The sequence below is a fragment of the Magnolia sinica genome, chromosome 13 (genome assembly GCF_029962835.1).
Source record: "Magnolia sinica isolate HGM2019 chromosome 13, MsV1, whole genome shotgun sequence".
Classification (NCBI taxonomy): domain Eukaryota; kingdom Viridiplantae; phylum Streptophyta; class Magnoliopsida; order Magnoliales; family Magnoliaceae; genus Magnolia; species Magnolia sinica.
This window is the reverse complement of record NC_080585.1, coordinates 18,002,770-18,020,605: the sequence shown is the minus strand read 5'-3', so window position 1 is coordinate 18,020,605 and position 17,836 is coordinate 18,002,770. Positions and strand designations below refer to the sequence as shown.

General features: G+C 41.2%; 1 protein-coding gene across 2 annotated transcripts; it reads right to left on the bottom strand.

Moving 5' to 3' along the window:
• Positions 1-6,458: 6,458 nt before the first annotated feature.
• Positions 6,459-15,874, bottom strand: LOC131223041 (probable inactive nicotinamidase At3g16190). Of its 2 annotated transcripts, XM_058218322.1 has the most exons (5): positions 15,724-15,874; positions 15,393-15,506; positions 11,551-11,785; positions 10,258-10,374; positions 6,459-6,769 (listed from the first exon to the last, which is right to left on the bottom strand). In XM_058218322.1, the coding sequence occupies exons 1-5, from the start codon at positions 15,775-15,777 to the stop codon at positions 6,696-6,698; spliced, it is 594 nt and encodes a 197-aa protein (XP_058074305.1). In that variant the 5' UTR covers positions 15,778-15,874; the 3' UTR covers positions 6,459-6,695. The 2 variants fall into 2 exon arrangements, with proteins under 2 accessions (XP_058074305.1, XP_058074306.1); XM_058218323.1 differs by lacking the exon at positions 10,258-10,374.
• Between the last annotated feature and the right edge of the window lie 1,962 nt (positions 15,875-17,836).

Here is a 17,836-nt window from a genome sequence, read left to right as displayed (position 1 = left end):
TAGGACGATGGTTCTGATGGTTGGATCCTGATTGATGTGACTTTTAGAGATTAGCTAGCCTTCAATGTGATGAACGGACCAGATTACCTTATCGTGTATAGTCATAATAAAAATGGGCTGATCCGTCTTGGTCAGCCTCTCCGCTACCGTTTTGTCTATTGAAAATGAAACAGTGCCTTCAATCCAAAATCATACACATGGCTCGAACATACAGGGTTAGATAGAGTTCATCTGACGTGCTCTATCAGAAAGATGCTACCTGCCCAAGAGTTGCTTTAATCACATGATCCTAGTAGTCGGATAATACACATGGCCTCTTAAAAATTAAAATGAGTTAAGGTTTAATATTCAACTGTAAAATGGAATATCCAACTCGATAACTAGATATAGATAATAAATGGGTACTTAACTCAACACCTAAATGGAAAGGCCTAATAGATAATCAAATCAATAACAAGATTAAAAGACTAATAAATATCAAGATTAAGAGACCAAATGGGTACTTAGCTCGATGCCTACATCGAAATACCTAATGGGTACTAAACTCGATACTTGTTATGGGGAAAACGGACCGACCAATGGGAATAGATCAGGTCGGAACTCGATGCACTCAGCCGAGTTGCGTGATAATAGAAACTCCAAACCTGGGTTCGACGTCCCGCCAGCAAGAGGGATCACAAACCCCAATGAAAGGAATTCGCAGACTTGATTAAGATCCCAACTCGGCATGACCTAACTCGGCTTACCCTAGCTTAGCAGTACCCAAGTCGATAGGCCCCAAGTCAGCATGTCTAGGGCCAATACACTTCAGGATATTGACCGTGTCCTATCAAAATCTGACCTCCTTCGCTCGAAAAACCTAGCCAAAGATCCGGGAAGCCAATCATGATACAGATTCGCACGAGATCTCGGCCGAGAATCTAGGGTGATCACCACGATTCCCAAGAGGATTCTAATTCTACTGCGGGATATCCTACTAAATGAAGAAACACCTCCTACACCACCGCCTCTCCTAATCTATAGATAGAGACGCCTCCAATGATAAAAGGTACGCACAATCTCTAGCCTAAAATCTCTCAACTCGATTAGGCCTAGATTGCCTACCCAACTTAGGCATCGGAGGGTCCCTTGCACTAGCCGGGGTCTTTTTTGTTTGTTTCTTGTGTAGGTACGCGAAGGTTCAGGGAAGACTAACTGGATTTCTGCATCAACAATACATAGATTAAGAGACCTAATGGGAAACCCAAGCATATGCTTAGATCAAGAGACAATGAGTACCTACGTCGAGAAACTTAATAAGTACCCAACTCGATATGTAGATCGAGAGATTTAATGAGTATATAAATCAAGAGACTTAATGTGTTCCTAGCTTGATATCTATATCGAGAGACTTAATGGGCACCTAGAACGGGAGACCTAATTGATAGCCAACTTAGAACTAAGATTGAGAAGCCTAATGAATACTCGATTCGATACTTACACCAAGAAACCGCATGGGTGCTAAAATTGAGAGACCTAATAGGTAGCTGATTTAATACCAAGATCGAGGGACTTAATGTGTACTTAAATCAAGAGACCTAATAGGTACCTGATTCGGTAAGTAGATGGAGAGACCTAAGGTGCACTCAACTCAATACCTGTATGGAAAGACTTAATGGGTACTTCAAGAAAATACCTAAATCGAGAAACCTAATGGGTACCCCAATAAGATACCCACACCGAGAGATGCTAACTTGATACCCACACCGAGAGACCCACTGGGTACTTAGATTGAGAGACATAATTGATACTCAACTTGATGCCTAAATCAAGAGACATAATAGATACTTAGATCGAGGGACAAAAAAAAAAAACCTACTGAATGCTCCAAAGTGCTACTCAGACTGAAAAACATTAGACACTTAGATTGAGAAGTGAGTACCCAACTTGATACCTAAATCAAGAGAGCCAATGACAACCTACATTGAGGAGCCCTAATGTGTACTTAACTTGATATTTAAATCAAGAAACTTAATAGGTACCTACATCAAGAGACCTAATGGATATTCGACTCAATATGTAAACCAAGAGACCTAATGGCAAGTCAACTTGATACTAAGATCCACAAACCTAATGGATACCTAACTTGATAAATTAATTTAATACCCAACTCGATATCTAAATTGAGAGACCCTACGGATGCCTAAATTGAGAAACCTAATATGTATCCAACTTGATACTTATATTGAGAGATTTATTGGGTACTTCAAGGATATACCTAGATGAAGAGACTTAATAGGTATATAAATCGAGAGACTTAATGAGTACTCAACTTGACACTAATATCGAGATACCTAATTGATATCTAACTCAATACATACATCAAGTAACATAATGGATACCTAAATTGAGAGACTTAATGAGTGCCTAAATGGATACCAAGATTGAGAGACCAAATAGGTACCACAATGAGATACCTACATCGGGAGATCTAAATGGATACTCAACTCGATGCCTAAATCGAGAGACTTAATGGATATCTAGATCAAGATAACTAATTGATATCTAACTCAATACTTAAATCGATAGAACTAATGGATATTCAAATCGATACTTAGATCGAAGAACTTAATGGGTACCTAGATTTAGAAACCTGATGGATATGTACCTCGATTCCTAGATCAAGAAACTTATTAAGTACACAAATTGATAGGCTAAAGAGTACCCAACTCGATATCTAGATCGAGAGACTTGATGAATACCTACATTAAGACACCTAATGGGTACTAACTCAATACTTAAATTGAGAAACCTAATGAATACCACAAATAGATGCCTATATCGAAGGACTTGATGGGCACTCAGATAAAAAGACTTAAATGATCTCCAAATCGAAACTTAGATTGACAAACCTAATGGGTACCCAACTCGATACATAGATCAAGATACCTAACGATCCTCCTACTAGTCCAGGATCCAAATCTTTCTGCAATATACACATACTAAATAGGGAGGTCTCCTCTACACCATCACTCCTCCTAAACTATAAATAAAGACACCTCTAGTGGTGAACATTACGTACTATCTTTAGCCCTAAACCTTCAATACTCGACTAGACCTGGATCCCATTCCTAACTTAGGCATCAGAGGGTCCCCTGCTCTAGCCAAGGTCTTCCTTGTCCGTTCCTTGTGCATGTTAAGTAGGTCCAAAAGGGGTTAATTGGATTTCTACATCAACAACTATGAACCGTCGTGGATACCCAACTCAATACTTAGATTGAGAAAACTAATGAGCACCTAACTCCATTACCTAAATGGAGAGACGTAATGGGTACTTAAATCAAGATGCATAGAAGATAGCCAAAGGAATATGTAGATCGAGATACCTAATGGATACTTGAGGGAATAGCTAAATTGAAAGACTTGATGGGTACCAAGATCCATAAATCTAATGGGTACCCGATGATTCTATGGTTGGGATCCTGAATGATGTGACTTTTGGAGGTAGCATGCCTTCAACATGATGAAGGATCTTGGAACCTACACTTTTTGCATACCACCCATGGGTTTAAGCCTAGACCATGACATATATAGATGGGCCTTTCTCTTGCTTAATGGAAAGATAATCAAACCATGGCCTTGAGCCTACTCCATGCATTTTGCGAAGCTTGATATTGAACCCCAGCCGAGCTAGTGGCCCTTAAACTAGGGTCAAGACCGGTCCGTGATACACGGGAAGCCCAAATGAAGAGTCTGGTCTGCTTGGGCTGGTTAGCTCCATATACACCATTGGATGGAATTCTAGCAAAAGAATTTTTTCGTGTCCGCTGTGAGAATTGGATGTAATTTTTATAGCTTTAGGTTATAAAAAAGAAATAAGAAAATCATTTCTTGTGACAGTGTGATCATCAAAATAGCCTGTTTTTATCATATAAGGCATTTCCTCAGTAAGGCCCACATGATGATCGGCTTGGATCCAATGCACATGTGCCGCTAGAGGGTAGTGGTGGGAATTAGCCAGGTTTGGGTCAATATGATTTTTCACAAGGCTGCCTATGAAGAAAGGACCAGATCTAATGGATGGTCAAGATAGGTGATGTGGATGCAAAACAGTTCAAATGCAATGCACATGTGTATGGTCCAGATACACAGCCCACTAGATCATTTTTACTTTCTGATGAGCAGGAAAAACGAATGGACAGCGTGGATATACAATACGTACATCAAGGTGGGCCCCACAGTCAGGGCCGCACTGAGTTGGGTGCAGCCTCTGCAAAGCCTTTTACCTGCCACAGCGGAGCCTTTAAGTGAGAGTCGAGGCGTACATGAGTCGAGTCGAGCTTGTGCCAAGCTCGACTCAGCTCAGCCACTAGCTGACCCCAGCTTGAACTCGGCTCGGCTCGGTCCTCGAGCCTGACTGGTCAGCAGCTTGGGTCAGTTCGAGCCGAGTTCGCCTGTGTAGCATTTTCACAAACACAGGGACTGCACATTCAAATTCTCACTGTATGTAAAACAATAACAGCGGTTTTACAGGTATTTCATCAAACACCTTGTAGGCAAGGTCCAAATCAAGAAAAAAAGGATATTTCTTTCATATACATACCTTCCTTGCACCAGCCGACACTTCGTTGAGTCATTTCATCAAACACTCGGCAAGCAACATCCATATCAAAATAACCGAGTCACCGATCTAATTCGATCCGAGTCGGTTCAAGTTGAGGTTCGATCCGAGTCCAGTCGAGCTTAGGCTAGCTCGAACTCGACTCGAAAATTTTTCGAGCTCCAAAAACTAACTCGACTTGGTCCGAATCCAATTTCGAGCCGAGGTGAGTTGAGCTTTTTCAAGTCGAATCGAGCGAGCTGACCGAGCTAACTCGACTCGTGTACAGCCCTAGGCTTTAACATCCGGCGGATTGCATATGGTACTTTGTGGGCCCCTCCATGATGTATGTGTTTTATCCACACTATCCATCTAATTTTCAAGATCCTCTTATGGCATGATACCAAAAATGAGACCGATCCAAATCTAAGTTGGACCACACCATAAGAAACAGTGGTGATTGAACAAACACCATTAAAGCCCACCATTAAAAATTTCTTGGGGGGCCACCAAAGTTTTGGACGAAGCTGATCTGTATTTTAACTTAATCCAGGCCTGTGTTACCTAGTCAACAGGTTGGATGTAAAATAAATATTATGGTGGGCATTATGGTGGGCCCTAGGATGTTTCTAATGGTGCAAGTTCAATCACCACTGTTTCCTATGGTGTGGTCCATCTGAGATTTGTATGTCTCATTTTTAGGCTCATTCCCTAAAATGATCTTTGAAAAATGGATGAAACGTGTGGATAAAACACATACATCATGATGGGCCACAGAGCACCCACCATCAGCCACATTCCTATGCAATCAGGAAAAAAAAAAAAATTGATTTTTTTTTTTTTTTTTTTTTTAAGCATGCTAAAAATGGCTGATCTTAGCTATCCTATAAAAAAATCACTTTCAGATGGAGCGGTACATGCCAATAACAAAAAGTTTTTTAAAACTTTTTTTAAAGGGGATTTTTACAAAATAGTACCTCATTAATGCAGTAATTACATCCTGGTACCTTTTTAAATTAAGTTTTCATTAAGCTACCTCATTAATCAAGTTATTGTCAAAGGAGTTTAAAGTATATTTTTTTCTTTCTTAAAATGGCAAAAATGCCCACTAATTAATGAGTTTGTTAAAGGGGCCTCCCACAGGCCTGAAATTTCACTCTTGGATTAGTAGTATTAGTATGGAAGAAAAGGGATTATCATTGCAATGACATCTTTTTTTCTTTCATCTTTCAATTTTCTTTCTATACTTTTATTTCTTTAGTATATTTCTTCTATTTTTATTAATCTATTTTACAATAAAATAATTTTTTTTACCTGTCTGGTCGATCCACCGAGTCCCAGGTTGACTCAAACCTAATGAGTGGGCCTAGCAGATTTAATGAAAAATGAAAATGGTGGCACACAAACAGGCCTTAAAATCACCAGCATACTTATTGTTTAGTTTTACTATTTATGTAATTCAGGTAAAGATAATCTTAAGAATTTACTATTACTCTAAAAGCTTTCAATACAATCATTAGGTATAAAACCAAGTAAAAAATTGGTCTCGTATCTGAGTTGCCCGGCCAGGCTGGAGATCAACTCAAGCCAAGATCGAGTTTTAATGGGTTTGAACTACAGTCCAAGTCCATACATGGCTTTCATAAAGGGGAACAAGAAAAGGGAAAGGATAAAACAACGGCCCCATTTTTTCAATTTACAAGAGAAAATGCACATCAAAGACAATTCTCTAGGACCAAGGAAGAATAATTATTTCAAATTGTCAACGTACGTCACTAGAAACCTCCCAACACATCAAGTTAGAAATTGTGAAATTTAGGCCGAGTTTGGATGGACAAGTCAAAAGAATTGCAAAAGTCGAGTCATATCAAAGAGGAAATGATGAAAAATAGTGGCACCTCAAGTATCCATAATGAGAAGTTGCAGTCAAACTGCATTTATACTCTACACTGCTGATATTACAAGTTACAACAGGGTCGACTTGTGCTTGGGATAAACCTCATCATTCATGGAACACTTTGCTAAATAAAAAAACAACAAGAAGAAGGTGAAGGAAGTTATCTAACCTGCTTTTGTACCATTTTGCCATCCTGCTACAGACCCATGACGGACTGGATCAAGCACTGGATCTGCACCATTCCTCCAATGTTGGCGTCGCTACTCCAACGTTCTTCATGTCAAAAATATTGGCTGGTTCGGGAGACCAATCAGAAGTCAAGATCTTGAATTCAAATTACAGAACAAGGGCCAGTTTAGCAGTTCTATGAACCCAGCAGACCCATGAATGTAATGGTAACATATCCAACCTGTTATAATTGGGTGCGGCTTCGGTGGATCCGCCTTGGTGGGTGGATCCCTGTGGGGCCCACCGTGATGTATGTGCCTTACATCCACGCCGTCCATCCATTTTGACAGCTCATTTTAGGTTATGATCCCAAAAATTAAGAAGATCCAAATCTCAGGCGGACCACACCACAAGAAACAGTAGTGATTGATCATTAAAAACTTCTTGTGGGCTACAAAACTTTTGGATCAAGCTGAAAGTTGTGTAGTCCCTTCATCTAGGTCTTTGTGACCTTATTAGCAGGTTGGATGGAAAATAAACATTCATGTGGTCCCCAAGAAGTTTTTAATGGTGGTGTTCCTAACTACTCCCCAGGTAGTTCCCAATGTCAACCTGAGTAGAGAGGCATGAGAATGGGTAGGAGAAACCCACTTGCCCAGCAAGGTCGTATTAACCTCATTGATGGTCCACTGAAGAAAAGCAAGGGCATCTATAGGTATTTTGATCCATATGGAGCACGCCATTGCTTAGGCAGATGAATCGGAAGGCACATGGATGAGTTTTTGTGTGATTGGACTTAGTTGAGTGGAAAAAGAATAGAAAGAGATTTTTACAAAGTGGAGAAAGCACTAAGCTCATCAGGCAGTGGAATCTTACTTACATTCTACGTGTGAGTTGCTGGGCCTGTTTGATTTCCCATTGTAATGGTAAATACACGGTGAATGACTAATTATTTCTATTGAACGTGTTTGATAACCAGGCTGTATTTCTGCTTTGTAAAATCGTACAAAAAAATTGACTTAAATTTGTGGGCCGCAGTGTGCTATAACATATCCATGCCATCCATCCATTTTAGATGAACATCTTGGGGCATCATCTGAAAACAGAGGCAGATCAAACGCTCAATTGGCCCACACCAAAGGAAATAGTGTCGGTAAAACGTCCACCATTGAAAGTTATTTCTTTCACCAGGCCCACATTGGAGTTTATTTGTCATCTAAACCCTTCATAAGTTCACACAGGCATGGATAAGAGGAAAACACAAATATCAGCTTCATCCAAAGTATCTAGGAGCCTCAGGAAGTATTTAAGGGTGGGTGAATGATTTATCACAGTTTCCTGTGGTGTGGTCCACTTGAGCTTTGGATCTGCCTCAGTTTTGGGTTCATACCCTAAATGAGGCTGACATATAGGATGAATGGTGTGGATAAGCCATGTACATCACAGTGGGCCCTACATTCATTTGGCAACCATCCTCGGTTCTAGTGCCCAAAAGTTAAAGCAGTCACATCTGCATCGTTTCCGATGCGGTAATTACCTGGGTAAGTAATTATTACCCATTTATCAGGTAATTACCTCTTACATGAAAAATCAAACAGGCCGTAAGTTGAGTAACCTCACAGTGGAAAGGGAAAAACTTGAAAAAGCATGGCAGGAAAATGCAAGATGGTTATATAACTCGCAAGAATTGTCAAGTTTTTCTTCACTCTCTTTATCTTCTATTTCTCTACACCATTCATGCACAACGACACTTGATATTGGATCCTTACTCTTGCTCAGGTGGTAGACTCTCAGGAGTTTCAACACCCGGTCAAGGGTTTGAGAATCCATAGGTGGTGAAATCCCACTACGGCGTGAGTGTGTGGAGGTGTGTGTGCGTGTGTTAAAAAAAGAAAAAAGAAAAAAAAAAGAAAGACACTTGATATTCCCATTCTACTCTTAAAATGCATTCTGATGTTACTAAGGGCCTGTTTGGTTTACCAAATATTGTCTTATAGTTATGTATATCCTTATATCATACCGTATACATCCGACAACTACTGATTACAGTTTGACAGAGCTGTCGATACGTCATAACTGACCTAGGAATACGAGTGGGGGCTGTAGAGGTATGTTTGAATGTACACCGTACATGTCATAACTGTGTTTGGATGTCGAATGCTATTTTCTACTCTCTTTTTTCCCGGTGCATGTACGTGTACATAAACGGCTTTATATCCGTGTTTGGATATGGTCCGGATGTGAAGTAGATGAAGAGCTCGTTATGGCTGTTGCTGATTTCGTGGGATCTCTCTCCTTTCGTCTTCTTCATCCATGGGCCGAAGGGCTAGAAATGTAATTAAGAAGAGGGAGGTAGGTGTGAGGAAGGTAGTTGCCACTTGCCAGTGTATGGTCACCGACAAGGAGGTGGAGGAGCTAAACCAGAATGGAACTCTCTCCTTCTCCGTAGAAAATGGTCTGTAAGATTAAGATCGAAAGCATCACCAATTTAATAGGAAGAGCTTGATGGAGCATCTTTATTTCAGTGTACATGAATGCATCATACCCATTCAACAGTCAATTCTCTCATCAGAGAGATATGGTGGTAATTTGCATTGGATTTGGATGAGAGTCATTGATTTAGATTGATGTGACTAGGCTGTAAATGGGTGACTGAAATTCATCAAGATTTGCATTATATCCAAGCATGGTTAAAAAGTAATAATGACCCTTTTTACTACACAGTACTGTGGTATTTGGTAATCCAAACACGCCCTAAGCTTCCACTTGGTGGGGTGGTCATTTCTGATGAAATAAACAAGGTCATTTGCAAAATTGGAGTTTCAAGGCCCATTGCACCCAGCATGAGATGTTCTTTTGATGTCTTCCAAACATCTCACTTTTCAAAATGCTATTGGGTGAGGTGAACATTGGGCAGCCCATTTGAATGCCTTTACATATGCAGCTTTACCCACTCGCTTCATGAAAACAACTCTAATCCACTTGCTAAAACACACCACATAATGATTTTCCTATTCCAACACCAAGTACCCATTATAATATCAACCATCTTCTAGGAAAGCTCCCACTAATTAAATCACAGGAGTCCAAGATCATGTAAAACAAGAAGGCCTATTCTGGTGAGTAGTGAAATACTCGTGTGATGGGTCAACACAGGGAAAAAATGTATGGAGACCCTACGAAGATCCCTACTCAGTCAATCCAGCTTGTATGGGGATATGATTTCTACATCTTCCTTTCGCAATGGCACACATTTCCGGAAATCTAGGAGACTAATACAGAGATTGGGGAGATGATTATGTATTTCTGTAGGACATTGATATTTTGGGTATCCCATCCAGGAATTTAACTGATAAGAAATTGTTAGTAGATAAGAAAGTAACGAACACTCATGCACTATTTAGTGCAAGATCGGTATTTGCAGCATGCAATACTGACACACCTAAGCATATTACAGTTATCTCGGTCTCCTGGGCTGAATTTCGTAAACAAGCTACAAATGTCAGACATTCTATTCCATAAACCAAAATTAAGAAGACTAAGTAATAAGAAGCCCTATCAAGTAGAACAAAATGGGTATAGGAAGAACACTTTGGCGACATGCATCACATACCCATATGAACATCCGGTGTAGCAGCAGCTGTTGCATCAACAATGACTGTAACGGGCTGGTAATCCAATGCAACAGCGTCAAAGACAGTCTGCCTTATACAGTTTGGTGTTTGAACTCCTATACAGAAAACAAAAGGAAGGATCACATCCTCTATAGTATTGAAACTATAAGGGTGCATTTGGTTGCACCAAATATCTGAAATATCATGGTATTTCATAATTAATCAGTCTAATCTGGTGCAAATTTTCATGAAATATCATGAGATTTAGTGCAACCAAATAACACCCTAAAAAACTGTATGATGAATTGCAGAAAACTAAAATATTCTATTACAGTAACAAGTCTCCTTTTGCTGTTTTGGCAGTCGATGATGCAAGTGCAATCATAATTTTTTTTATTTTAAAAAAAAAAAAAGAAGAAGAAGAGGAAAAGATAAAATATAATATAGAATCAGAATAGGAATGCATCAAGATGTGAATAGTGTCCTTATGCACCGGTCTTTACAAGTGTCATCTCGGTTTGGTGATCTGGACTATTTAGCTGATGGTGACAGTGGAGAAGCCCCAAAATTCTCCCAGAGTTGAAGGTCCTGACCTTATGATCGGTGGATTACAGATAGACGAGCAAGACAAAGATATAGCAATGGGGTGAGAATAAAGTTAAAGATAGAATGGCTGAGATCTTCTGATCCATAAGATTTCTACGGAATCCCCCATTGGTGGTGAAGCACAACATGTTGGCGGTCTTGATCACTGAACCATGGGCTCCACTTGTACATACAAAGTGCATCAGGATCCAATAATTCCTAAATTTGGAATGTCACCTGATTTACATGATTCGTATGGCTCCAACAAGTATAGCATCTCCTGAATATCCAATCTCTTACCAGAGGTTTGCTAAATCTACATGTGCATAATGCATTCCATCCGCACACCACCATATGTGGCAACTTGGCACACATGCAAGATCTAAACCATTCATCAGTTTGGTCCTGCCATGTAAATGCCCTGACCAAATGATGAGTTTGGTCCACCAGTAGGCCCAAGCTTTTGAAACAAATGGATTAGTGGAGAAACTTGGCCAAGTTCTTTTAATCCCTTCATTTCAGTCAAATGCTTGCCCACATATGAGTGGACCGGGTGCGACCACCTGATGGATGGCTAAAATCTTGCAGACCTGTTCCAGGTTGGAACATGTGGAGGTGTATAGATGGGTCACTTTGTCATTTTATCATTATTATTATGAAAAGGATTGAACTTTAACCTCGACATTTGATCTCCAATTTTTACTTACCCACAACAACTAGACTCTTGATCCCATTGTTTTGAAGAAAGGAATGAAGGTGAGTTGCAAAGAATGCACTAAAGCGGGTTTTTACTAGCTTATAATCTCCTTCTTCAATCACAAGTCCATCAATTAGTTCTGCACCCTTTGTTCCCTTAGTCGTAGGCCCTTCTTTTCCATCACCGTACAAGTGCCTGCGGAAGAGTTCCACATCTCTTCCCAATGGATCATGTTCACGAACAACCTACACATACAACATAAATGAGGATGCGAAAGACAATAACAGTTGAAGATAGAGCTTCACCAAACAGTACACATTATAAGGTGTTGTGCATCTCATACAACGATTAACATGAAGGGGGAAAGTGATACAGTACTAGGATCGTGCGGGGCTGGAGATTCAATTTGTTTACGGAGAGAAATTCTTATCAGGTGCAACCAACTGTAAACATGTCCTAACCAAAAAATGAATCGAGTCTACTCATCAGGCGGACCTACATGTGTACACTGAATATAGATTTTTGGCCATATTTTTCATACAGCTGTCCACCTGATGAGCAGACAGCCTGAATTTAAGCCAGGCATGTTAAAGGTGGGACCCACCTGAATAATGGCAAGACTTGTACACATGCCAACATGGCACACAAGCTGCAAATAGACTCTTCAAATACACATAGCACTTCTCTAGTGGCATTAATCACCATCTAGAGGGGATATCATGGAGTCATTTACCAGCCTAGGGTCGGTTTGGATGCACTATTGAATTGAATTGTGATAATTCATCATACAAAGTGGATGTCCAAACCATAAATTCCTTTATCAATGTTCATATTAAGATTCTGGCTCAAATTTGCGATTAGGTTATTTCCAAGATGGACTTAAAAGGAAACCTAACTGCAGTTTGAGGACTAACTATTGCCTCATTATGAGTAATATACTAATAGTAAACATCATTAATTTTTATCTTCTCCTTTTCATTAAACAGAATGTTTGCAATTCAATTCATTTACACATCCAAATGCAGCTCTCTAGAGTCTAGACTCCCAAGTAAGTAATTAACTGGTGGACCAATGTAGGTGGTTAGAGACTAAGACAAGTGATTAGCCAGGGGTTAGTGGTAACAGTTAATTGGCCTATTGGTCTCAACTGACCATTGTTGACTGTGTCAATTAGTGTTGATGGTTGAGAGTTCAAAATGACCAACTGCCCCTAGTTTGAATGAAAAGACACTTTCATGTTTCTAAGACAACAACCATTCAAGGCTCCTAGACAATCTACGCCATGGAATCTATTTAAGCATGGTTTGGATGGATTTTACCAACTCAAATAGTATTTTCATGTAATGTTACTAATGCAGGGGCATTTTCATACAGGGCTTGAGTGGGGTTGCTTGTGGGATATAGGGGCACACTCAGGGTGGGCAGCCCGTGTGAGGCGGCCCCCACCCATGTGAGGTGGGTGGCTCATGTAAGGCGGTACCTATGTGATTTGGGGCCCACGAGAGGGGGTTCGGCCAAGGTCCTAACCCGTGCGATGTAGAGCCTGGGCTATGAGATAAAGGGATTAATTCGCCATGCTCTAACAGTTCGAGCTTTTAGAGAAAGTGGTTAATTGTCCTGCATCAGTTACCCTCTGATTTCCAACTCAATCTACACCGTGGAATCTATTTAGGCAGGATTTGGATGGATTTTACCAACTGTCTGTGTGCGTGTGCATGTGTGCGCGCTAGGTAATAACTGAAACTCTTGGAGACCTTGAGTGTGACTAGGTAATCCTCAACAAATCAACAACCACCATAATGCCGCACTCTATAATAGGTGATAACTATGGACGGTTACTAAAACCATTTATTTTGGGACTAAGGCCCCTTTTAATTGAATTACCTACAAATGTGTTCCAGGTTGTTCATCAGTGTTGCAAACTGTTATACAAAAACAGTTTCAATTGGGCCTGATATATCCTGGAGGCAGACTTGTCGAAAGTTGCTTGCAAGCTCTGGGTAGACGAGTGTAGAGGCATTTATTATTTTAAGGAAAGCATGATTCATGGCTTGGGGTGGTACTTGTATGTTGTGTCTCCTTTTCTCCATACTATTTTTTGGCAATTCTATTGGTTCCTTAAGTAGATCAGTATTGAATGGGCCATGGGCCAGAAATCACACTAGTTGGACAATTCTACTTTTTAATTGGTGACATACGAAGGGAAAACAAAAGACAAAAAATCATCAACAGGCCAAATTCAGTGAAGGGGAAAAAAAAAGGACATAATGGTTAGGATTGTCCAACCAAGGAATGTTTGGGTTTATGGCTAACCAAAGGCAAAGCATGCAGGATGCATGGTTTGGACCATCACACACGTGCCACATGTGCAGTGCACAATATATATGGCAACACAAAAATTCCATGCCCTCAGGGGCATAGAATCTCTTCCTATATCATCATCGTTGTTGTCGTTGTCATCACCATCTAAATCTCTTTCCATCATCATAAGGGAATATATGCATCCGATTTTTTTTCCTTGAAATTTCGTAAGGGAAATTTTTTATTTGGGATAAATGATGGATGAATGAACTTCACAATTTCCTAGTAACTTTCTGGCAGTATTCATGTGAGTTCTTTCTTCTTCTTTTTTTCTTAAATTTGTTTTTCAGATGAATGTTCATATAAGATATGAATATGCATCCATGAGATCAATACCATGAATTTCAAAAAGATCAAGCCTCTTTTGGGCTGTTTTTGCATTGACATGTAGAGCCAGAACTATTCATCCAAAAATTTCTTAATTTTCTTAAACTTTCTTGGGGTAAATGTTTATTTAAGCTATAAGCGTGCATGAGTGAGAGGAATCCTACAAATTTTGTTTGGCAATGCGTGCACACGTGCATAGCCATGTGTGCATGTTCGTGTGAGGGTGATGGGATTTATGTAGGGAAGCGCGGAAGGTGAGCCCTCAAGATCTGACAGTCTACACCTCTGATCCTACGGTATATAGTGGCCCCGGATCGCGATCTATGAATTAAATCGTCCCAAGGACAAGCCAAAATGGACAGACTCTCGTGCACAATCGCGATCTATGAATTAAATCGTCCCAAGGACAAGCCAAAATGGACAGACTCTCGTGCACAATATTTCTCTCTCCGTATACTCTCAGTATTTTGTATATTTAATATTGCAAGAGAGAGCGCATGCCTTTTTATAGGAAAGGAGGGGAGTTTGGATGAGACCATATCATCCGGTCTTATCCCTATCTCCTATCATATATCAAATTCAATTTTGAATTTGAAATATAACAGAAAATGAGAAAGGCCGGAAGATGCCTAAACTTATGGGACCCACCCACTAGTGATTGCTCACCAGTGGGCCCCACCGGCCTACGTCCAACAATTTAGTGGTCCATCTCAGCACTTCATGATGTAGAAGATTTTCTCAAAACATGGAAAATTCTCCTACAGATTGTCCTCTGATCGTCACACACATTGATGGGTGATAAGCAGGCACTAAGAAACTTCTAATGAGGCACATCGGTGGGTCGCAAGGCAGACAGCTCGTCAACCAAAAATTACAATTCTCACATCTCCTCATTATCCAATTCATGGACATTTACCGGACGGTTGAAGTGAAGATATTCAACAGCCAAATTCTACAAATAAATGACCGTGAATCAGAGGTCAGGATAGTTCAATCAATCTAAATGTTGGGTGATGATCTAGCTACAGTGGCTCTGTCTGTTAACTATGAACTAACATACACCATGTGTATATTTACCAAGTGGCAGCGTATCAACCATAACAAGCTGCCAGAGTATCAAATACCTCCCAAATAAGAGGCAGGGAAGTCTAAATGGTGACATACCCAAATTACGAAAATGCCACGCTGCCTAGCAACTTGAACGGCTTTGATAACGGAAGGGACGATAGCTTGACCCCCGCCCACATGCATCGGACCCCCCGCCTTAATGAAGTCGTTCTGTCCCAACAAAAATGAAATAAAAAGGAAGAAAAATAAGTAGAAAATTCAATCCCTTTCATGAGAGAGAGAGAGAGAGAGAGAGAGAGAGAGAGAGAGAGAGATTTCTGTATTTTCAGATAGAAAAGATGAAAATTCTATTTGGGCTTTTGGAAGGTGAAAATCCTATCTTGGGTTTGCTTCTTTTTTTTTTTTTTTTTTTGAGAGAGAGAGAGACCTGCATGTCGATGACGAGCAGTGCTGTTTCCCCATGCTTTTTCACTTCTGCCATCCCCACTCCACTCCAATCGGTTGGCAGAAGAAGATTGCAGACCCACTCTCGGTGAGGGTATTTTGGTCATTTACGTACCATGCGCCGCGCCAGCAAACGCGCGTCTGACAGAGAAGTGACCCTGCCCACACGTGCTACTCTGGCGCATGTGCGCAAGACAGGACACTACATTGTGAGGAGCTCACGACGAACGTGTGAAGACATGCGGTCGATCAAGATACGCCACACATGCACAATTAGAGCTGGGCGTGAGTCTAGTCAGACCGAGTTAGGGCTGACCTGACTCGATCCGACTTGGTACTGAGTCCAGAATGCCTGACTCGATCCGAGTCTGAGTCTGGGCTGGACTGATTGAACGGAGTTTGACCCGGTCAAAAATACCGAGTCGGATCGTGTTGGCACCGAGCCGAAATGGGTCATTGGGCTGGGTTATAGAAGTCAGTCAGGTCTATGACTCAGGTGGGCCACACCACAGGAAAAAATAGAAATGTACACCAACCATAGGTATATGGTTTATCCACGCCATTTGTCCGGTTTTTTTCAGATCATTTAAGGGGTTGAGCCCAAAATTTAATCATATCTAAAGGTCAAGTAGATCATACCACAACAGGAAACAGTGGAATTTCCACCGTTGAAACTTTTCTAGGCCCCACGGTGATGTTTACTCAGCACACGATCTGCTTTCATCTAGGTCATGGTCCATCCAGGGTAAATCGCAGTAGAACAACAATAGCGTAGAATTCTATGATGGAACAACTCTTGCCCATTATCATCTTAACATTTAATAAAAAAAAAACTATTAAAAAAATAAATTCAGACGCACTTGATGGGCCGCTGGCTGCCACCTGCTGGACTGGAGAGAGAGAGAGAGAGAGAGAGAGAGAGAGAGAGAGAGAGAGAGGAGGAGGAGGAGGCCAGACGGTTGCTGCCACCTATCGGACGGGATGGGACAGTCAATGGGTGCTGGACGGGAAGGGTTGGGTTTTTTCGAATCAGGGCATGCGACGGGTAAGGTAGAGAGGAGTTACACACACACCCTACCCAACAACCCGAGTCGAGTCAAAATTCAGATCGGGTTGAATCTGATGGATCGAGTTTCAAGTCGAGCTACTGGGTAACTTGAACTCAACTCGATTTGAGTTCGGATTAAGCGAAACCTACTCGGTTCAGATCGACTCACCCATTCAGTTCAGGTCGAGTCAAGTTAGGCGAGTTGAGTCGGTTCATGCCCAACTCTATGCACATCGAATGGATGCCATTGGTCTTTCGTTTATAGCCAATAGTGGCTCCCTAACTTGGGGCCTGGAGTACGTGCCTTACATCCACGTTGTTCATCCGTTTTGACAGTCCATTCTAGGGCATGATCCACAAAATGACCCGATCCGGCGGATCCGACCCGATTAGACCCGATCCAGCCCATTCTGAACAGAACCAACGGCCAAGATCGGGCCTGATCGGGTTGGAATTTCCAAATCCGTTTCTTTTCTAGTCGGGTCCGGATAGCCCTATATCCGGACCGACTCGACCCGTATACCCGAACCGAATGTACCCGACCCGACCCGAATGGCGGGCGGGTGCTATAAAATATCTTTTTTAGTTTTTTTTACCCTAACTTTTCTAACCTTGTTTTTTCTTACCGCCTCTCCCTTTCCCCTCTTTTCTTACCCTAACCCCACCCGAACGATGGACGAGCACTGCCCGACGTTCTGCTGCCTGCCCGACGGACGATCTTCTTCCTCTCCAGTCTCCTCTTCTTCTTCAACACCCGTTTTGTTGCCTGCCCGTCGCCCGACGCCAATCTCCTCTCTTCCTCCTTGATTGAATCAGGTTTTGGTGAGGATTCTATTTTGATTTGAATCTTTGATAGTTTCTTCTTATAAATCCTCTTCTTATTTTCCAATGGTGGGTGTTGATTGTTGAATCCCCATTCGACTCGGTCCGATGTCCTGCTCTAAATGCAAGGACGCGGATTGCATTGTACCCTGCCAATGTTGGGAACGTGCAGGAGCTTTTAGCTGGCACCGTGATGTGCGGGTCTAACTAAGGGTTGACAACATCC